The sequence below is a fragment of the Alosa pseudoharengus genome, unplaced genomic scaffold, assembly GCF_046254945.1.
Source record: "Alosa pseudoharengus isolate Yale_2024_CS ecotype anadromous, Long Island Sound unplaced genomic scaffold, YU_APseudo_1.1 YU_APseudo_1.1_scf_15, whole genome shotgun sequence".
Taxonomy (NCBI): Eukaryota; Metazoa; Chordata; class Actinopteri; order Clupeiformes; family Clupeidae; genus Alosa; species Alosa pseudoharengus.
Window position 1 is genome coordinate 30,591,909 of NW_027468620.1, and position 23,208 is coordinate 30,615,116.

Below are 23,208 nucleotides of genomic sequence, written 5' to 3' on the forward strand. Positions count from 1 at the left end.
GAGTGTAGTTAGCCATCATGGACTCTCAGAGGAGGGAGTGGTTTAGAAAACTCATAGTTAACAATCAGTCATCTGTATAAGGAAAAGGTTGTCATGCATTGCTGAACAAAAGACTTGTCTTTCTGGTTTGCAGTGTTGAGGATCCTGGGATATACATGTCAAACGGAGTCCTGGTGGTATGTGCTATTATTTGTTGTATTTAAAGGCACAGTCCACAATTCTGCCCAAAATTTCTTGATGTAAGCGGATTATAACAGCCAATCAAATGGCATCCCTCCCTTCCGTGCTCCTGAAACTAAGTTAAGGCCTTTCCTAAACAAATTCCTACCCACTCCCCCTTGGTTATGGAGTGCACTCGGATAGGAAGCACCCTCACAGTTAAATGAAGCTCCTTTGATTAGCGCAGGGCGTATAATACCGCACTCAGTTTTGAGATGAACTTCACTCTCCCTGGTGCGGCATTAACATTTTAAAACATCCATGTCCATTTAAAGCATAACACTCCGCATTAACTGACACACACCCTCGACAAGGGGGCATCGGTGTTCACTCAGGCATTGGAGGGTTTATAAAACATAGCCTACCACTAGTCTGGCTATTACCAGACCAAGCTCAATCTTCTAAGATTGAACATTAAGGAGCTTGCACACTGCTCCAACAAACACCAACAAACTCCAACAAACACCAACTCCAACAAACACCAACAGTTGGGTCAGTGTGGGCCGGCCGTCTGTCTTTGTTGGCGTTTGTTGGATGGAGACACCGCAGTGTGGACTGGCAGTTTGTTTTATGAACATTCTAAAGTCTATTTCCAACAGCTGCCAACTTTAGAATGTTGGAGTTTGTTGGTGTTTGTTGGAGCAGTGTGCAAGCTCCTTTAGTCTGGGGAGTCTGCGCTGTATTTGCTACTGCACAAGAGGCGTGATCAATGGGCATAGTTCAAATGATTCTGTACGCTTGGACAGTCCTTCAACCAATCAGACCAACGATCTGGATGCGCCTGGTGGATAAGCCAGTTTGTGGCCCCCGCAAAATTGTGAAGGAAGCAGGAGATGTCCATCCTGAGCTGCAGGGCGAAATCAAATCGCCGGCAGATCGGGCTGGGTTTACCCAGTCTACACTACCACTTCATTGGTTTCGGATGGCCCCTAATATGGCGGACCCTCCATGTGAACACGCAAACGGAGTGCAAGTGACTAGGGAGAGGGTGAAGTTTGGGAAAGGGCCTAAGTCAGGGGTCGGCAACCTTTTTTGCCTGGAGAGCAGGCAAATTTTATTTTCTGAATTTATTTAATTTCAGAAGAGCCACATAAAGACGTTTACGAAAGTTTGGATATTTAACGTATAGTTACTTTCATTCAACAGAGGATTTTTAAATAGCCTACATTTTCTACTAGTTTTAATGTGCAAGTACCTTGAAATGTAAAGTGGAATGACAGAAGTATAGGCCTTAGGCTTCCCATGTAGGCTAAACACCACCCCCTATTTTTCCAGTGTCCTTTGGTATGCAAAGCAATATATTAGTTAACAACACAACACTCAATTTTCGTGGACATGTCATTGGCGAAATTGAACATTAGGCCTACCAGAGATTAGATTTGGTGATGGCCTTGGAGTCTGGCTGGCTCATATTCAGTGAGGTGAAGTTTCATGCAAGAATTGAGGCTGTCACCATTTAAGGCCAACTCCATGCAAAACTGTGATATCCATAACGGCAACTAAATACCATGGCATTGTGTTGGTGTTATGAATGTGACAGTTTTGTGCGGAATTGCTCTTAAAAGTGAGCGCAGGTTTGTCTTTATATTTTTCATATGTGAGAAAGACATGCAAGTGGAACCGAACAGGGTTAACACAGCAATACTAACTCGTTGCAGTGTGCGATATATAAAGGGCAGTTCATTTCGCGTTTTCAGAATCAGTCTTCGGATGGAAACTTTCCCATTTCAGCCTTGTGTTCGCGCTCGCAAGCTGTGGTCGCTGACGTTTCCTTTTTGTCATAATTCCTTATCTAGCCTACAGCAAGCGCACACATCAACAATAACAATTAAAGTGTTCTCGTTGACTGAAATGGAGGGAAATCAGTGATTTTGTTTGATATTGACATGCCAACGAAGTGCGAATGTAACAATATTGTGCAGCTACGGTTACAGAGTTAAGTGAGGTGGAAAGTTATATAGGCTAAATTACTTAGATAGACAATATTACATTTTGAAAATGAACGAACTAAAATAAAATACATTTTAATTCAATACTCATTAATTAATTTCAAAAGCTGAGCCGCATCAGAGGGATCAAAGAGCCACATGCGGCTCGGGAGCCGCGGGTTGCCGACCCCTGGCCTAAGTGTTGATAGGCTGGGTATAAGTCAGTGTATGACACACGGCCTTTTTGTTTTCCATTTACTAAGCAGAGAACAAGCAGCAAAAGGACCAGGATGGAGAAATATTCTGTGTTCTGTGTTCTATATTCAGATTAGTGTTCTGTGTTCAGATTAGAATTGTGGTCCAAACCTCTTAGGAGTGTTGTCTGATGGTGAAAAGTTATATGTTGGCGTATCAGTGGGTTTTCTAGGCTTTTAGGAACATAATGTTTGCTATGCAGTTGTGCTAGTAAAATAACTTCTCACATGTGCCCTTTTTGTGTGTGGGTGTGTTTTTTGGGAGAGGGTGTGGGAAATGTGTGTTGTGTGCTGATGACTATTCTCACTGTGTGTGTGCAAAAGTGGAGTGAGAGAGGTGATGTGGTCTAAGTAAAAAATGCTGTTTATTTCAGGCGGCACCACTTTCCACCCTGGATATCACTGCAAAACATCTAGGAGCTGGTGAGTATCCAGGAAACCAACATTTTTACCACCATGAAGGACATGTGTCAACTTGCCATAGCAGCACTTAGTGGGAGTCGGACACGCCATCTCATTCCACAAGACCAGTCAGACACGCTACAGCTGTGATGTTCTAGTTGACTGTCTGCTATCTGGCAATAAAATAGCAAGTGACACTCTGGAAATGCATAAACTAGCACCCGATGCAGGGTATCCAAACAGAGATAGATTCACTCCCTTTCCTTATGCATGTACAGTATGTATGTATGTATGTATTGATGTATGTATGTATCAGAGGTGTGGACTCGAGTCACATGACTTGGACTCGAGTCAGTCTCGAGTCATGATTTTCATGACTTCAGACTCGACTTGACAAAATTAGAAATGACTTGTAACTCGACTTGGACTTCCATGCTATCGACTCTGACTTTGCCCCTTTGACTTGTAATGACTTGACTTGCAGAATGGGTAAAATTGTATAAAAACCACTATTTTCTGCCCATACCAACTTCAGCAGTTCATCGTTAACTTTACACCTGCATTGCAACGTTATTTTGCATGGAATGCAGGTCTCTTATCTATTGTGAGAAGGGATGAACATCACTGAACATGCTACCATTTGTCGTCTGACTTGGATCATGTGATATTGTGATGGATCATCTGATCCCTTAGATGTGGTTCGATGGGTTTGATATAGCCTAAACAATTTAATTTGCTCCACAGAGCTAACCGAAACGATCAATAAATCATCATCAATGACTGATGGGATTTCAAGCTTACACCCATATCAGCGTTGTGTTTTGCAACATTAAAGCTTTCATTTGCGGTTTTCTATTGCTCATTTGCACGTCAGTGGGGGCCGTATATTCTGTACTGGAGCATGTGCTTGCTGCCGAGAAGGTCTCACGCACAGAGGTTAGAAGGAGGATGGCTTTGCATTTTCTACCAAAATACTTTAAAGGTGTGTATTTTTGTAGTTTAAAAATACTGCCAAATATTCTTGGTAAAACCAATAGCAGAGGTGAACAAAGTAGCCTACACAATTCCTTTACTTAAGTGAAAGTACAGATACACCTTGTCAAATATTACTCCAATACAAGTGAAAGATGCAAAGTCAAAATGTTAAATTGAGTTGAAGTAGAGAACTATACTGTTTTTAAAAATATTAAAAAATCAAAAGTACAAGCATTTTTCCTTTTTAATGTAATATTTTTTTATACACAATAATAAAAATGTAAATCCTTTGGATGGTCACTAGGTCGTCACTAGCACTGTGTATTCATTCACATGAGTGCATTCACACTGATCATTTTGACAACAAAGTGCGCTGCAAGTAGGCTACACGGATGGTGCACTCATAATGGTAAACAAGTTGAGCGTGGAGCGCTGGACACTCTTCACCCTCAATGATCGCATGACCATGATGATAGAACACTTTGTTTTATTACTAATGGTCTAAAAAATTAGCCTGCATCGGTCCTCTTTCTTCAAATCCCCATGCGGCACTGTTATTATAGTAGGCCTATTGGTATAACAAATGACTAGACAATTTTACATTGTAAAAAGGGGCGGGGGCATTTACGTTCAGTTGTGAAGACCAATACTCTACATAGCCTACATAACATGTGTTGCTGGCTGCACTGCATTCTAAGCCATTCTAACATTTTGAATGACAAAACAGCTATGGGGTGTGTAACATAGAATGGCTTAGAATGCAGTGCAGCCAGCAACATATTTGGGGATATTGAGCACAAGGCTCCAGGCATCTTGGAGGAGAATGCACTGTAGGCCTAGTTCTTGACTTGTTAGGGACCAGTTGGGGCATGTTTCATGTCTCTGTTGCTGAGATAGTTTCGATCGTCAAAAGATCAGAATCGCCAAGCATCTTGTAGGGGCTGTTTTTAAAGAGTGGCCTAGAGATTGTCTGTGCTGTGGCGAGTGAGACATTGGGCCCTATCATGACATTCTAAAGTGCATCGTCACTCGTCAAAAGTCTATTCAAATTTAGTAGGATGTCCAGTTCACATTGGGAGGGGTTTCGCTATCAAAAGTGGAGCGCATGGCGTAACAAGGTGTTCTTAGGTCTTTTAATCAGTCATATGGGTGTGTTTGGGGTAGGGATGGGAAGTCTGACACCGAGGCACCGAAGCTCGTATCACTTCCGCGAAGCAATCTGCTTCGGCACAATGTATCGGAGCGCGTATCAAAGTTGTAAGGTCACGTGACTGATGACGTACGAAGCTTCGGACATCACTGAAAAGTTTAAATGGGACATTTGACACAGGGGCACCGGTGCTTGTATCAAACCCCTAAAGCGTTACGGGTTCGATAAACCTTTAAAGTCCCCAACACATGTTTTGTTGCACAAGCACCCTTCTAAAATTGTAGCCCTACACAAGCACTTCACAATCCCCACTGTACACAATGCCCCATGTTTTCACAATGCCCTTTATATGTTTTCTGTTATCGTGTGGATAGCTGGGATTTTTGCTGCACCCAGTGTGAATTTGCAGCTTGTTAAGCCTAGGCTACATTTGCAGGCAGACGAAATGAAGCCAACGCAAGTTAAACTTCGATAGAAGCGCACATCCCTCGGGTATTGTGGTTCGAGCAGGCATAGTCTGCAACTGTTGTTGGACATTTGGCTTTTGCCCGGTATGCCAGATGGCCAGTCCGCCCATGGCAGTTACTTTCACTATTGACTGACAATGGGTTACCACCGAAAACATAGGCTGGAAAAAGCAACACTTACCCTAATATTGCTCAAATGACTGAATAAAACAACATTTATCCTGCAGAGGAGTTGCTTATATCTCGTGACAGTGCGTCTTCAGCTGTGCTCCGTACGTGTCTCTCGCCTCTCCCCTAATCACTTTTAACCGTCATTACCAATTTGCAAATGATGGTGAATAACTACTCATTATGAGATGTACAGTATTTCGTAATATCTTTGTTCTAATTATGTTTCCCATTGTAATCGTGCAATTTGTAATGCTTTGCATGGACGTGCGCTGGTGTGCGTTCATGAATGATAGAAGGATGGTGCGTGCACCTGCCAATATGACTGGTGACATGCGCTCTTAAAATAGCATATGAACAACTCGCCATTGACTTCTGACCAGGTTTAGGTGGTGTATGGTGTATGATAGCGATTTTTAGACAACGCGCTAGGCCCCTCCCTAGGTTGTTAACTGCCACACCCCTGGGCACAATGCTTAAAAAATGAACGTGCAAAATACCGAATTCAACTTTGCGCGGGTGAATAACGAGTATTACGCCATGCGCTGGTGACTCAAAATACAGCCCAATGTGTTGCGTGATATCTCTGCACCCAAGTAGCAGTGCTTCGCCCCGATATACTGTAGTCTCAAGCAAGGCCGTAGCCAGGATTTTTCAAATACCGAGGTCAGGGGCGTCGCTAGAAATTTTGGGCACTCCAAAATGCTAGGAGGTTCTTCCGTTCAATATTATTTTGTTTAGATGCACCTGTATATCTGAGCCTTTTCCCAAATTGGCTTTGGATATTTGTTGCATAATTTGCAGGGTCATAGGCTGCAGATCTTGTAGGCTACCTTCCGACACAGTGAGTGTCACATCTTGACTCTCACTTGGAATGGCCCTTCACTTATCATTTCCCTCTTCTCCTCTTTCTTCTCAACTGCCTGATTTCTATCCCCTGTCTCCTGTGTTGGATTTCTTAAAGCAACAAGTCTCTAAATTACTGAACAATAATTGATATAATTTGACAATAGGTAATATTTGTGCCATGAGATAATATCCTTCACAACATTATCCATCTTATATAACATTGATATAGCTTCGTTTTCAATGCAGGTTAGCTAACTGCATCTCCACTGAATTTCAACATACATTTTCATTATTTAGCATCTCATTGGTAGCCCTAGGCCTACATTTCTCACCTTCCCTCCTTCTCTGTCTGCTCTTCTGCTGGCTTTTCAAACGTTAACTTTGTGACAGCCTTTGTTCAGGTCAGGTGAATTAAGATTAGCCTACTGGCAGAAATTAACAAGACGTCAAGTTTATTTTGAAATTTATTTTTAAACTATGTGAGCTGCGTTGCGTTCGTTAATTAGTTTAGGACACACTCCGCGATAGCCGACTAGACTCTACTTTCGTTTTGACATGTCCTAGGTAGACTATCACATGACAGTCCGTTGATGCAAAGTTAATTGTCTCGTCGGCTAGGCCTATTTGTAGCCTAGGCTACTTAATAAATGAAACGAAACTTGAAGAAAAAAATATCGAGGACATGACCTCGGTGTCCTCTATGGTAGCTACGGCCATGGTCTCAAGTCAATATATCTGTCTAAATCGCCTCGTCTTCTTAATCTGCATTGCCAGTTGTAGCCTACTCGTTGTGAATACCAGGCCACAGGTAATTAGGGATTTTTTATTGGCTCACTTTGCTGACACTCACTAGGGGCTGTATCTTGGGCTGTATTTTGGGTCACCAGCGCATGGCGTAATACTCGTTATTCACCCGCGTTGTTGAATTCGGTATTTTGCATGTTTATTTTTTAAGCATTGCGCCCAGGGGTGTGGCAATTAACAACCTAGGGAGGGGCCTAGCGCGTTGTCTTAAAATCGCTATCATACACCACCTAAACCTGGTCAGAAGTCAATGGCGAGTTGTTCATATGCTATTTTAAGAGTGCATGTCACCAGTCATATTGGCAGGTGCACGCACCATCCTTCTATCATTCATGAACGCACACCAGCGCACGTCCATGCAAAGCATTACAAATTGCACGATTACAATGGGAAACATAATTAGAACAAAGATATTACGAAATACTGTACATCTCATAATGAGTAGTTATTCACCATCATTTGCAAATTGGTAATGACGGTTAAAAGTGATTAGGGGGAGAGGCGAGAGACACGTATGGAGCACAGCTGAAGACGCACTGTCACGAGATATAAGCAACTCCTCTGCAGGATAAATGTTGTTTTATTCAGTCATTTGAGCAATATTAGAGTAAGTGTTGCTTTTTCCAGCCTATGATTTCGGTGGTAACCCATTGTCAGTCAATAGTGAAAGTAACTGCATATAACTGTCTTGTCGTTGACTGACTCCTTGGTGAAGTTAGTTTCACTTTGCCAATGAGTTCAAATAGACGAGTGCTAATGTGTGAAGGATATGCTAGGTTTTAGTAAAGCATGGTTTAAGAATGACTATTCTAGATGTCATTCTCATTGGTTTAAAATGATGTTACGCCCCAAACACACCCATATGACTGATTAAAAAACCTAGGAACACCTTGTTACGCCATGCGCTCCACTTTTGATAGCGAAACCCCTCCCAATGTGAACTGGACATCCTACTAAATTTGAATAGACTTTTGACGAGTGACGATGCACTTTAGAATGTCATGATAGGGCCCTAACAATGCAACGAGAGATTCCATTCACTAAGCTATAAGACAATGCATGTAAGGAGACAAAAATGCTTTTGCTCACTTATCTAACTCTAGGGGAGACGGTGAATAGGCTAACCCAATTCCACACCACATACATATCGCATAGATATCACATACATATTCCATACCACATACATATCGCACGTTCGACTTATCGAACTCTGGGAAACACGGTGAATGAGCTAAAGTCCCAAAAAGTCGGTGTGTTCCTTTAAAGTTGCTTCATTAGCATGAAAGTTGGGACATAGTAGGCTATTACATAGTGAACTCATTAGAATCAAAAATCCTGTATTCACTCTTACTTTTCCTCAGTAAGAGAACGTGCGCACATGAAACTTTTGCGTGCGCACATGAAAGTTTCACATGCGCACATGAAAGTTTCACGTGAGCACATGAAACTAAACTTTAGATTTTATTTTGCTCATGTCCCCTTAGGGGCTCCGTACTTATAAGTGTTTTAAAACACTTCAATATGTCAAGTATGATATATTGATAAGAATGATATATAGAAAGCATGATTGATGACATATTAATATGCAGTAATAAGATAGTTACTTGTTTAGGACTCGAAAAAATAAGATATCTGTAAGAGTATCTATCTATACAGTACATGTATAAGCATGCACACACACACACACACACACACACACACACACACACAGACACACACAGACACACACAGTGGATTTTGGATGTGTGTGTGTGCGCGCGAGAGAGAGCGTGCGCAACAACAATTATTTGTCCTTTTGCAGTCATCCAGAACCTAATACTGAAGTTGAAGGGAGCTTATAAGGAGGAGCATGTTCTTTCCCCTGGCCTGGTGGGCTATTTACGCTACTACATCAACAGAGACCTGGAGACAGAACTCTCCATGCAGGTACACACACATGTCACCTGGTGGACTCTTTGTGCAACTGCAACAGAGGTTATCACCTATCTACATAGACTATCTATTACCGTTGACTAGTTAAACATATATGGTTGATGAGGGGCAGCCATGGCCTACTGGTTAGCGCCTCGTACTTGTAACCGGAGGGTTCCCGGTTCGAACCCTGACCAGTAGGAACGGCTGAAGTGCCCTTGAGCAAGGCACTTAACCCCTCACTGCTCCCCGAAGGGCCGCTGTAGCAGGCAGCTCACTGCGCCGGGATTAGTGTGTGCTTCACCTCACTGTGTGTTTCACTAATTCACGGATGGGGATAAATGCAGACATCAAATTTCCCTCACAGGATCAAAAGAGTATATATACTTATACGTATCTAGTGTAAATTCTACTCTGCTATAAAAGTTATTTCCATTACCATTTAATTAAATTAAAGGGAAAACTTTTTTCATTCATCTTCTGTCATCAGGGTGACCATACATTTCAGCCAATCAGTCTCTCACCGGATTCTTTGCGGCCAGTCAGTTTTAAGCAGGACCTTAAATTGCCAGTCGGACAGGTAGTACACTTATTCATCATTTGTAAACAAATTGGAAATAACCAAATCTCAAACTAACCTGGCAAGGAAACTAGTTGTAGTAACATTATGTTTTTTACAGGATTTTGTTGACCTGGAGCTGAAGAGTGGAGAAAGGTAAAACGTTCCCCTTTGATCTACAACCTAGCCCACTATTCTGTTCACTGATAGAGGTAGACTGGACGTCCTTTGGGATTAGCGATATAGCGAGAAGCTCACCACCACTTTAGAGATTCCAGGTTCTGGTCACATGCAGATCATGACCTTTGACCTCAAGCCAACATTCTATCTGTAATGTACCAGAACCACTAACATTACATAACATGGTTAATTTAGCACTTACCACTACCCTCTTATTATGCCATTTTTACATTTCAGTCACAATATATATAATGTTCAAGTGAAATAAATGTTCTGTTACTATTGTTCTCCTGACTGTTCTGTGACTGTTGCCCTTCTAGCTCAGAACAGGAGCTGGCGCTGCGTCTGGACTTTGACATCCCGTCAGCGGAGAAGCACTTCCTGGAGAAGAGGAAGGTGGTGGTGGGTCGGGCTCTACAGAAGCTGCTGAAGCTCAGCTCTCCTCCAGACACAGATAAGGTACAGTGTGTGTGTGTGTGTGTGTGTGTGTGTGTGTGTGTGTCAGTGTCAGCTCTCCTCCAGACACAGATAAGGTACAGTGTGTGTGTGTGTGTGTGTGTGTGTGTGTCGGCTCTCCTCCAGACACAGATAAGGTACAGTGTGTGTGTGTGTGTGTGTGTGTGTGTGTCAGCTCTCCTCCAGACACAGATAAGGTACTGTGTGTGTGTGTGTGTGTGTGTGTGTGTGTGTGTGTGTGTGTGTGTCAGTGTCAGCTCTCCTCCAGACACAGATAAGGTACAGTGTGTGTGTGTGTGTGTGTGTGTTTGTGTGTGTGTGTGTGTGTGTGTGTGTCAGCTCTCCTCCAGACACAGATACGGTACAGTGTGTTTCCCAATTCAGATACTGATATTACAGGAGCCGAAAAGTAAAAACTAGTTTTCAGAAACAACAACAGGAAGAGAAATCTAAAAAATGAACTGACTGTATGATAGGTCCCCCTGGTGGGTGTGGTTTGCTCAGGGGGAGGGACCAGGGCGATGACTGGCATCTTTGGGAGTCTAAGGGCTCTCCAGAGTCTGGGGATCCTGGATGCTGTCAGCTACATCACCGGCGTCTCAGGGTCCACATGGTGAGTCTCCTTGAATGGTTCAGTAACATCACCTGCTAGCACCATGCTGTCCCAATATGGCTTTTCTACAATCTAATTTGACACACAAAAAATTACATTTCATAGGGCCATGTCTATCCTGTACGAGAATGCTGATTGGTCACAGGGCGACCTGAGCACGATCACTGAGCCAATAAAGACTGAGATGATTAAGAGGTACCAGGACATCGTTTCTACTCGGCAGCTCTCGTACTACTTTGAGGCAAGTGAGCTAATTGGGCTAGGTCATTCCACCGAATCGGTGCCTTTTCAACTTTTAAAAATTTGAAAAATATAATTGTTTCAAACAGATTTTTTTTTTCAATGCCCATTAAATTAACACATCTTAACGTGACAAGAAATTGTGTTGGGCCATTTCAAGCAATGCATTTATTTTTTACCATTTACTTATTACATAGATAGTAAAAGGACTGATGGTAACAGGACTTATGATTTCATGCTAATATGCTCATTTCCAGCTAATAGGTAATTTCTTGAATTTCCCCTGGGGATCAATAAAGTATCTATCTATCTATCTATCTATCTATCTAGGAGATGAACCATAAAGAGAAGGAGGGACATCCGGTGACCTACATTGACATGTGGGGTCTGGCTATCGAGCACCTCATCTATGGCAAGGTACAGCAGAGGGCACACGGACAAATGCACAAACATGCATAGAACGACACGCTGTCCTTTGTTATACTCCCTACCCCTACACACACACACACACACACACACTACAAAGATGTGTGTTCTCCATCAGAGAACCATGGTTATGTTATGTACATAACCTTAATGTTATGGTATGTTTCCACACAGCTAAACACCTCACAAATTTCAGCCAGCAAAATTATACCAAACCGCTAACCGTTTGATTGCAGTGTCTAGCCAGTCGTGGCAAGTGAGCTAATTGGGCTAGGTCATTCCACCGAATCGGTGCCTTTTCAACTTTAAAAATTTGAAAAATATAATTGTTTCAAACAGATTTTTTTCAATGGCCATTAAATTAACACATCTTAACATGACAAGAAATTGTGTTGGGCCATTTCAAGCAATGCATTTATTTTTTACCATTTACTTATTACATAGAATATTGTAGGATAGTAACAGGACTGATGGTAACAGGACTGATGATTTCATGCTAATATGCTCATTTCTAGCTAACAGGTCAAGACCAGAAAAGCACATGGTATCTAATCTGAAAGGTTATTACTTCTAGATATTGGTAATATCAGAATTCATAAATAATTGTTTATATGTACACTTTAAAAAATGGTAACAGGACTGATGTTGCATGCTGGCCCCTCTCATGGCCGTAGCTACCATAGAGGACACCGAGGTCATGTCCTCGATATTTTTTTCTTCAAGTTTCGTTTCATTTATTAAGTAGCCTAGGCCAGGGGTTCCCAAACTTTTCCACGACAAGGCCCCCCAAATACCACTAGGCTCTGGCCAAGGACCCCCTTGATGTATTATTAAACCCATCGACAATACTACGGCAAATGTAGAAATACATTACGCTAATCCTAATAATTATTTTAGCCACAAGCACTTCACGATGGAGCATACATACAGTGTGTAAAGATTGCATTTGGGGCTTTCTGCTATATGAGAGCTATCACTCTACTATTATTCAATCACAGTCATTATCATGGAAAATATAATGTTCAGATATGTGACAAATTATTATAATGGCATTGTATAACAACCCTCATAGTAATAAGTATATTTTAATTTGTTGCTTTTATTTTTCCTTCCAACTTGCTGAGGCCCCCCAGGGGGCCCCGGCCCCCACTTTGAAAACCACTGGCCTAGGCTACAAATAGGCCTAGCCGACGAGACAATTATCTTTGCATCAACGAACCGTCACGTGATAGCCTACCTAGGACATGTCAAAACGAAAGTAGAGTCTAGTCGGCTATCGCGGAGTGTCTCCTAAACTAATTAACGAACGCAACGCAGCTCACATAGTTTAAAAATAAATTTCAAAATAAACTTGACGTCTTGTTAATTTCTGCCAGTAGGCTAATCTTAATTCACCTGACCTGAACAAAGGCTGTCACAAAGTTAACGTTTGGAAAGCCAGCAGAAGAGCAGACAGAGAAGGAGGGAAGGTGAGAAATGTAGGCCTAGGGCTACCAATGAGATGCTAAATAATGAAAATGTATGTTGAAATTCAGTGGAGATGCAGTTAGCTAACCTGCATTGAAAACAAAGCTATATCAATGTTATATAAGATGGATAATGTTGTGAAGGATATTATCTCATGGCACAAATATTACCTATTGTCAAATTATATCAATTATTGTTCAGTAATTTAGAGACTTGTTGTTTTAAGAAATCCAACACAGGAGACAGGGGATAGAAATCAGGCAGTTGAGAAGAAAGAGGAGAAGAGGGAAATGATAAGTGAAGGGCCCTTCCAAGTGAGAGTCAAGATGTGACACTCACTGTGTCGGAAGGTAGCCTACAAGATCTGCAGCCTATGACCCTGCAAATTATGCAACAAATATCCAATTTGGGAAAAGGCTCAGATATACAGGTGCATCTAAAAAAAATTATATTGTGGAAAAGTGTGTTGGTTCAAGTTATAAACAAAACATGTTATAATCTGAACAAATATATGGTTGTTGGCAAAATGGGGGGGGGGAGGGGGGGGGCTCGGAAGAACCTCCTAGCAGTTTGGAGTGCCCAAAATTTCTAGCGACGCCCCTGACCTCGGTATTTGAAAAATCCTGGCTACGGCCTTGGCCCCTCTCTCACAACCCTGATAAAACATGAAAAATAGGACATTTAAGACTTACCCTTTCTTACACTGTGGAATCTGCTTCTTCTAAATGATGTCACTTCCTTGAGATTATGTCACTTCTAGTTTGTACCATTATTTTATAGAGGGTTTTGGTGAAAGTAACAGGACTGAGATGAAATTAAGGGACAATGATAAATTACTTATATTTTCTAGGAAAACATATCTATTTATGTCAAAATCATTGCTTAACAATGAGATTACACTTGAGACAATATAAAGCTGTGAAAATGTTATTCATTTACCAATATTTTACAACTGAGAAGTGCTGTTGAAAAAGAAAAAAACATAGCGTGGGACAGGCCAAAATCAACCAAAATCCTTACCCATAGCATATATTTATGTGATTTTAATTATTTAAACATATATTTTATTGCTTTACTTGGTCTTATATTGATGCATATGATCTATAGTAACATTACTTTTTTTTTAAATTACACATGTATTTGTTGTTAAAGCAACTTTAGTCAAGTCAAGTCAAATTTATTTATATAGCACATTTCAAAGCAATAGCATTGCACCAAAGTGCTTTACATAAAATAATAATAAAAATAAAAATAATAAAAATAATAATAATAATAATAATAATAATAATACATACATACATATAAACATATAAAAAAAAAGGGAGAGGTGAGGGAGTCAGGGAGTGTTAAAAGCTAGGGAGAAGAGGTTGGTCTTTAGGTTGGATTTAAAACTACTAATAGTGGGGCAGGATTTCACAACATCAGGAAGGCTATTCCAAAGCTGGGGAGCATAGACAGAGAAAGCTCCGAGAAAGAGAAAGCTAACTTTAGAACTGATTATGTGTTTGGGATGCAAAAGGCACCGATTCGGTACTTAATGAAGATATACCGGGGTCTTTATGCCTCGACTAAGTTGATGTTGCCTATAAACAACAATTCATGTTCATAGAAACAACAAGATCACTGAGACATAATATATTTCATACTGTTGCAGCAATTAAATGCAATGTCCGGAAATGCTAGCAGTTGGCCTGTCGACTAGCTGAAAAGTTTGAATGTTTAAACTAACATATACAGTGGTCTATTTAGTGGTGTATGTGCCCTGACTAAGTTTGTGTGGCATATAAACCACAATTTGTGTTGATATAAGTACCAATGTTCGTGTAGAAACATTTTTATCACATACACATTTTCGTGTTACAGCTCAGGTAGTCTCCACCATCTTGGTCAGACTTCTTTGTAACTCCAGCCTCCAAACACAAACATGCGGACCTGGTTGGTTCTCAATGGTCCTCATTTGAATAAAGTTAAACTTTCGTCAACTTTGTTTCACTTGCCTTGGTGATTCGCTCTCATTTCGTCCAACCAGGGCAAATTTTGTCTCCACTCAACCTCAATGAGAGTGAAGCGAAATTTCGCTGTGTGGAAACCAACCGTAACTCTTATCAGCAATCAGTAGATTCTGCAAATCCTAGAGCCAAGTGTCTTGTCTGTTCCTTGCAAGTGCAGAAATGGAAGAGTACCCTCTCTGACCAGAAGAGGGCGGTATCAGAGGGACAGAATCCTCTGCCCATCTACACATCTGTGAACACGAAGACCAAAGGCAGTGTTACAGAAGCAGGTAGTCATTAAACTCTGTTCTGTACAGAATTTTATTTTATGTTAAATGTTTAATTTGTTAATTCATATGACACTGCGGCATTAAGTGCACTTTACCTCTGGAAGATAATCCTGACACATAATCCTATGACTATGTATTTCTTCATTTATCACTGTATTGTCTGCTGTGGTATGTCCATAGTATTAGCCTGGGTGAACCCAGACAACCCTGTTAGCAAGTTAGATTTTTTTTCTGCAGGTCCGTCTCAAAGGAGTCCATTAATGCCTGTTTACGAACTTGACGTTCGTTTTACTACTTTCACAGGCGAAACCAGCAGTGAAACTGAACTTAAATTTGTGCATTAGGCTCTTATTAAATCTTTCAGATTCACAGATCTTCCAGACCTGTGTATGTGTGTGTGAGAGTGTGTGTGTGTGTGTGTGTGTTACTGTCATGTCCTGTCATTGTAGAATGGTGTGAATTTAACCCGTATGAGGTCGGCCTTCCCAAGTATGGTGCATTTGTGCCCACTGAGGACTTTGGCAGTGAGTACTTCCTAGGTCATCGGGTCAAGAGACTACCAGAGATTCGACTGCCTTTCCTGATAGGTAAGAGATGAATGAAGCAATGAAGGAGGAGTGTGTGTGCGTGTGTGTGAGTGAGTGAAAGCTATTTTGTGTGATATTCAGCATGCTTATTTATCTAAATGCAGTTTCTGGTGTGTGGGTGTGTGTGTGCGTGTGTGTGTGTGTGTGTGTGTGTTTTGTAGGAATCTGGAGCAGTGTTTTCTCCATTAACCTGACTGATCTGTGGTACCATGCCACTGGCTATGTTCCATCCTGGATAGGTGGTGATGTCACTAACACAGGTACTGGTACCTTTAAAGGCCCCCTATGCAACATTTTCAACTTAATAAAACAGTTGAGAGGTCATTGTGATTGTTAATGGACCTGTCGTGGCTTTCCCTGTTCCCTCAACCGTCTCCTAGTGGAAAACCAGCCTTGCAAGATCTACACTAGCGTCCCGGTAGTGCCTGAATCAGGAAGTCCCGTGAGAAGCGAGAATGAGCGAGAAACACAAAATTCTCTGTACATACACACGCTCCCCTCAAGCACCGATTAGCCATGTCGGCTAGCTATAAGATGGCTCCATCTTTCAGATGTTCATCATGGCAGAGCCAGCAAAAAGACCAAAAAGACGGTTGTGAAATATGCAGCCCAAAGCTGTAGGCGGCAACAAAAGAGAAATCGGCGAAGAAATGACTGGAGTTACAGAAGGGCCCTTTAAGGAGATGAGGTAGATGACTGGAGTTACAGAAGGGCCCTTTAAGGAGATGAGGTAGATGACTGGAGTTACAGAAGGGCCCTTTAAGGAGATGAGGTAGATGACTGGAGTTACAGAAGGGCCCTTTAAGGAGATGAGGTAGATGACTGGAGTTACAGAAGGGCCCTTTAAGGAGATGAGGTAGATGACTGGAGTTACAGAAGGGCCCTTTAAGGAGATGAGGTAGATGACTGGAGTTACAGAAGGGCCCTTTAAGGAGATGAGGTAGATGACTGGAGTTACAGAAGGGCCCTTTAAGGAGATGAGGTAGATGAGAAGAACAGTGTTGATTGACTTTGTTCAGTGTAAGGGTGGGGGCTGTTACTGAGTGTGCAACAGAGTGACTGCTTGGGGGAAGAAGCTGCTTTGTGTCGGCTGGTTTTGGCAACCAGTGCCCTGTATCGTCTACCAGAGGGAAGGAGGTCGAACAGTTTGTGACCAGGATGTGAGAGATCTGTACAGATTTTGCTACCCTTTTGCTGACCCTGGACCGGTACAGGTCCTGGATGGAGGGAAGGTCAGCTCTAACGATCCTCTCTGCAGCCCTAATTGTCCATTGCAGTCTGGCCCCGTCTCGTTTGGTGGCTGACCCAAACCAGACAGTGATGGAGGTGCAGATGACAGACTGAATGATGGCTGAGTAGAAAGTGGTCAGCAGCTCCAGATTAAACTTTCTTAGCTGTCTCAGGAAGTATAAGCTCTGCTGGGCCTTTTTCTGGATAGTGTTAATGTGGAGAGACCATTTTAGGTCCTGTGAATCCCAGGAACCTAAAGGAATCCACCTTGGACACTGTGTCGTTCTCAATGGCAAGGGGTGGGAGAGGGGGGGACTTCTCCTAAAGTCCACTGTCATCTCCACAGTCTTCTTGGGGTTAAGCTCCAGGTGGTTCTGACTGCACCACTGGACCAGCTCTTCCACCACCTTTCTGTAAGGAGACTCATCACCATCCTGGATCAAACCAATGTCGGTGGTGTCATCTGCAAACTTCAGGAGTTTGGCTCCTAGAGATGCAGTCATTAGTGTAGAGGGGGAAGAGCAGCGGGAAAAGGACACACCCCTGTGGGGCGCCTGTACTGATGGACCGGGTTTTGGATGAGATGCTCCCTAGTCTGACATGCTGCTGCCTGTCCGTCAGAAAGCTGATGATCCACAGACAGGTAGAGGCAGGCACTGAGAACTGGGTGAGCTTCTGATGTAGGAGTTCAGGCATGATGGTGTTGAATGCTGAGCTGAAGTCCACAAACAAGATCCTGGCATACGTCCCTGGGGAGTCGAGGTGGTGCAGGATGAATTGCAGTTTCATATTGACGGCATCATCCACCAATCTGTTTGCCTTGTAGGCAAACTGCAGAGGTCCAGCCGGGGTCCTGTTATGTCCTTCAGATGACTCAACACCAGAGGCGGACAGAGTACACAGCTTCATTACTTGAGTAAAAGTACAGATACCCTTTGCCAAATTTTACTCAAGTACAAGTAAAAGTACAACAGTCAGATGTCTACTTAAGTAAAAGTACTGAAGTACTTGTTTTTAAAAGTACTTGAGTATCAAGAGTACAAGAGTACATTTTCTAAATATTGCATTACTACTGCCACAGTGGTTACATTTATGTACAGAAACGTCCTACATGGAGTTATGAAAAATGTTAATGTTAATACCTTGAAGAATGTAAAAGGAATTGGAAGTAAAATCAAGTCATTTTCATCTTTTTACCATGTTGCCAGGGATGGGCAGTATTTCTAAATATTTCTTAAAATACGTATTTCAAATACAAAATACTATTTTGTAATTGAAACACTTGAAGCGAAAACTGTCATTAACTTGTTCAGAACATTGAAATAGTCTGGCGAGGTGGGGCCACAGGTTGGCACATTCCTGGGATGGACCTGCTGCGTCTTCATCCATTGTTACGTCCATGGTTTCGTCTCTTATCTAAATCTGACCATGGAGTTGACTTTAGCGGTGATTGCTGATAGGCTGTCCCAATCAGTGGCGCCTGCACAATCCAATCACGTTTGAGAGGGAAACGACAAATTGAGGGTTTCCGAGATTTTTCTTTTTTCCTTTTTTTTTTAGAAGAAGTAACGGGTACTCACGGTTATGGATAGAAATGTAGTGGAGTAAAGAGTACAGTATTTGTCTCTCAAATGTACTTGAGTAAAGTACAGATCCCTCAAAAGTGTACTCAAGTACTGTACTCAAGTAAATGTACTCCGTTACTGTCCGGCTCTGCTCAACACCAGCCTTTCAAAGGATTTCATGATCACAGACGTCAGGGCAATGGGCCTGTAGTCATTTAATCCTGTGATGGAGGAAGGGGACTGGGATGATGGTGGAGCATTTGAAGCAGGAGGGCACCTCACACAGCTCCAGGGACTGGTTAAAGATCTTTGTGAAGATTGGCCTCAGCTGCAGACAAGAGGGGGACACACCATCAAGTCCTGGAGCCTTCTTGATCTTCTGCTTCTGAAAGAGCCAGCACACATCCTTCTCGCAGATTGTTAACGCAGGTGGGGGGAGGGGGTTTGGGGAAACCTATAGTGCGTGAGGGGTGTGATAATGGGTGCAGTAAAAGTCATTCAGGTCATCAGCCAGTCTGGGATTTTCTGCAGGATGTGTGGATGGTCTTATGTAATTCCTGACCTGTTGTTGCAGGCCTTTCCAAACTGCTGCAGGATCGTTGTCTGAGAGGCTATTTTTTAATTTCTCACGGTAGCTTCTTTTGGCTACCCTGATCTCCTTTGTCAGCTTGTTTCTGGCCTGCTTATATAGGTCCCGATCCCCACTCCTGTAGGCCTCCTCTTTGGCTTGGCATAGCTTCCTAAGATTAGGAGTGAACCAATGCTGTGTGTTGTGTAGTGGTGGATCATGTGGAGTGTGTGTCGTGTGGTGACGGATCATGTGTGGCCCTGATTTCTGAGGTGTGCCCTCCCTCTCCAGAGACGGACAGCAGGCCATCCACCCTGGACACCTTCCTGATCAAACCAGCCTCCTACATGGCACAGAGCATCACCAGCTTCTTCAACAGCCGACCAATCGTCAGCCAGATTTACAACTTTATGCGAGGCCTCTATCTCCACTGGGACTACAACAGCAAGACTGGTTTCACCGCCGGACAAGGTAATGTCTTTATATAGTATGGTACATACATATATCTACTATATATATATATATATATATATATATATATATATATAATATATAATTAGGCTGTGTGTGTGTGTGTGTGTGGGTGCGCGTGCGTAAAGCTGGATAATCAAGCTTTAGCTTTTACTAATTAAATGTAAATGTACTCCCTCCTTCCGATCCAGACACACACCCTGACGCGTTCCCAAACCAGCTGACCCCAGCTGACCACTTCCTGGATCTGGTGGACGCAGGGTTTGCCTGTAACATGGCGTTCACCCCAGTACTCCGACCCCACAGATGCATGGACCTCATCCTGTCCCTCAACTACTCCTGGGATTCAGATCAGTTTGATGTACGTATCTCCCCTGCTGGCAGAAATGCACTCTGGGAACTCATTGTCTTTCAATGTAACCACAAAGGTGTGTCTCCTTTCAGACACATGCGTGAGACGTTGCTATAGGGTAGTGTTTCTATAGGATAGTGTATGGGCTGCAGATTGGAGCTGGTGTTTACCATACAAAAAGCTGGAGTTGTGTTTGTCTATTTATGTGTGTGTGTGTCAAGGCCGTAGTCATGTCGTAGTCAACATCTGTGGTGGTGTCTTGGGGACCCCCAAACAGAATTTCAATACATTTCCTGCCATGCAAAAATATTATTAAAAACCACAAACAAGTAATTAGTAATTAGTAAGTCAGTCAATTAGGGTATTCCAAACGTTTGACGGACATAGGCATGGATGGATTATGAATCCCTGGACACATATGCAAAAAGGCCTCCCCCAGTCAAGATAGGGGGGTCCGGGGGCACGCTCCCCCAGAAGATGTTTTTTAAAAATGACCCTTTAAATGATGACTTCTGGTGAGTTTTGTGGAAAAAGAAAAGAAGGGTAGAGAAGAAGCAACTTCACACAGAGGCTTGGACTTCAGGGCCCCCTGAGCTCTTGGGCCCAGTAGGCCCATTCAGTAATCCATCCCTGGACATAGACCTGTGGTATGACTTTATTTGACTCCAAAATGTATATTTTAAAAGAAAGTACAAACTAGAGTATCTTTGTTAACCTCTATATTATACAGAATACAATGGCTCTTTGACTAATTACACCTGAGTATTTTTTTAACTAAGGTTTAGACGCATAGGTTTGGACCTATAGCCTAATAAGATTTTGTATTTGTGTTTTGATTTTATTATGCTGGCGGCTAAACACACAATTTTAACGTAGTTTGAAAGGGACATGATTCAGTAATAGGCTGCTAAGACAGGCCCCTCTTCTGTTTGACTCACCTTACGTTACCCCATGCATTATAGCCTGGTCTCTGACAGAAATTACGTTTTGTGCCAACACATAGAAACACTACTACAACTTTTATCTGAATAGAGGTGCAAATTCCTTTTTTTGATTATTTGTAGACTTCACCGCCAGTGCATTGTAAACGTTTTTTCCTGTTGTGTGCCGTCGCCACATGAGTCCTAGCCTACACTACGTTTTGCCTGCATGGATGCGCGATTGAGTGCGCATCTAAATGTAACATGCAAGATGCAACAACCATCTCTAAGAGGCCTATAAACAGGTTCATTTCTGACATTGCTACTAGCATATGAATGCATTATATATGTTAAAAGACATGTGAAAGAAATGACTGACACGGGCACGCACAAATTAATCATTTAAACTAAAAGGGCACTAAGTTTCACTTTCGCTATCATTGCGAGAAAATAGGCTACAGTATGGAAAATGCTTCAAAGTTCCCTTTGAGTCTGATCGGGTCCAAAAATGAATGGGGTTTCCTCAGCTCTGGAACTGACTTTCGGATGACATCAAAAAGGCCCCAACTGTAGCCAGTTTTAAATCTAGACTTAAGACCAAACTTCTCACATGCCTTCTGCTAACTGATCGAATGTACATCCAGTTATCACTGAGTTACAATTTCTGAATCTGTCTTCTAATTATTCTACCTTGTGTCTTATGTTTTGTTCCTGTTTTATGCTATTATTTACTATTACTCTGCTTTTGTTTCTGTAAAGCACATTGAATGACCCCTGTGTATAAAATGCGCTATAGATATACATGACTTGACTTGACTTATCAGGTGCTGAAGAAAACCCAGAAGCACTGCACTGACCACAGGATCCCGTTCCCTCACATCGATTTTAGCCATGTGGAGAAAAAACCCATGAAGGAGGTGTACGTGTTTGAGGACAAGAACAATCCCAGAGCTCCCATTGTGGTTCACTTCCCCATGGTCAACCTCACCTTCAGAGAGTTCAAAGCCCCAGGTTAGTGGACAGCAGCACAACCACTAACTATAGTATACAGGTCAGAAAGAGCAATGTTGTATTCAGAGGGCTTTGTTTCATGTTATTGAGTGGGGCTTTTTAAAACAATTGAATATCATGGGGGGGGGGGGGAATTACCGTAATTTATTTCAATATAAATAATCTATATTCATTACACATAAAGTGACATATTTTAAGCCTTTTTTTGTTTTAGTCTGGATTATTCTAATCTTGAAGATTACAGTTTACAGCTCATGGAAATCAAAAATCCTGTACCTTAACATACTAGAATGAAGAATCTATAATACAGAAATGTCAACCTGAGAAGAGCCCTAATAAACTAATTAAGTCAAAATACCGTCAATGGTTTCCTGAGCATTTAATCTCTCAGGGTAATGGACTTTTTGACTATATTCAAATTTGAGATGCACTGGTATGTTTCACTTATACTCAGGAACATGAGTATTTGGATACATCTTTGGCCAACTAGTGGATGCTTCCTTATTCTTTTGCATAACCTTATTGACTTTTGCTAGTAATTAGGTGGACTGAATGTCTCTTTGTAGGAGAGTGGGTAGTCAATCAATCAATCAATCCATTTTAATTTATGTACTACCTTTTGTGAACAATTGTGATACAAAGTGCTGAACAATAAACACCAATTCAACATAGAAAAAAAACAAAACATGTCAGAAATAAAGACACCAGTTAGGTCCAGCAAATTGATACAAATTTGCTGGACCTAACTGAAAAACAGTACACCTTTTATAATACATATTACAAATGGTGGGAAGGATGAATTGAATGATAATGAGATCTATGTGAGAAGTGTCAACTCTACATAATATACTGCTAAAAAAATTTAACACTTCAATCATACACTGGATCGGTACTCTGACACTGTTTGGTTCTGAGCACAAGTAAAACTTTTGAGGCAAGTGTTTTATTTTGCAAGAACTGTCAGACATTCTGTGAATGTAGTTTGAGAATGGAGAAAAGGGTGGAAGGTTTCAAAAAATGAGTTTTAACAATTGTGGAAAACTGTAAGTGTTCCCTTAATTTTTGTGAGCAGTGTATGTTATCCAGGCCCCCTGTTCCAGTATTCGGCCCATCCTCGTAATGTTTCAGGCTCCACCCTCTTCTCATTCCTACACC

The 23,208-nt window shown here is 41.9% G+C and overlaps 1 protein-coding gene across 2 annotated transcripts in view; it reads left to right on the plus strand.

Moving 5' to 3' along the window:
• The window catches only part of LOC143124584 (cytosolic phospholipase A2 zeta-like), an 87,619-nt gene that overhangs the window by 58,223 nt on the left and 6,188 nt on the right, over positions 1 to 23,208 (plus strand). For both annotated transcript variants that reach the window (XM_076286226.1, XM_076286227.1), the window contains 15 exons: positions 134 to 176; positions 2,776 to 2,824; positions 9,018 to 9,142; positions 9,618 to 9,707; positions 9,808 to 9,842; positions 10,187 to 10,325; positions 10,799 to 10,935; positions 11,041 to 11,176; positions 11,506 to 11,592; positions 15,238 to 15,349; positions 15,799 to 15,936; positions 16,098 to 16,196; positions 19,591 to 19,770; positions 19,962 to 20,131; positions 21,867 to 22,053. In XM_076286226.1, the coding sequence (XP_076142341.1) occupies positions 134 to 176; positions 2,776 to 2,824; positions 9,018 to 9,142; positions 9,618 to 9,707; positions 9,808 to 9,842; positions 10,187 to 10,325; positions 10,799 to 10,935; positions 11,041 to 11,176; positions 11,506 to 11,592; positions 15,238 to 15,349; positions 15,799 to 15,936; positions 16,098 to 16,196; positions 19,591 to 19,770; positions 19,962 to 20,131; positions 21,867 to 22,053 (1,727 nt within the window). The remainder of the gene's footprint in view (positions 1 to 133; positions 177 to 2,775; positions 2,825 to 9,017; positions 9,143 to 9,617; positions 9,708 to 9,807; positions 9,843 to 10,186; positions 10,326 to 10,798; positions 10,936 to 11,040; positions 11,177 to 11,505; positions 11,593 to 15,237; positions 15,350 to 15,798; positions 15,937 to 16,097; positions 16,197 to 19,590; positions 19,771 to 19,961; positions 20,132 to 21,866; positions 22,054 to 23,208) is intronic.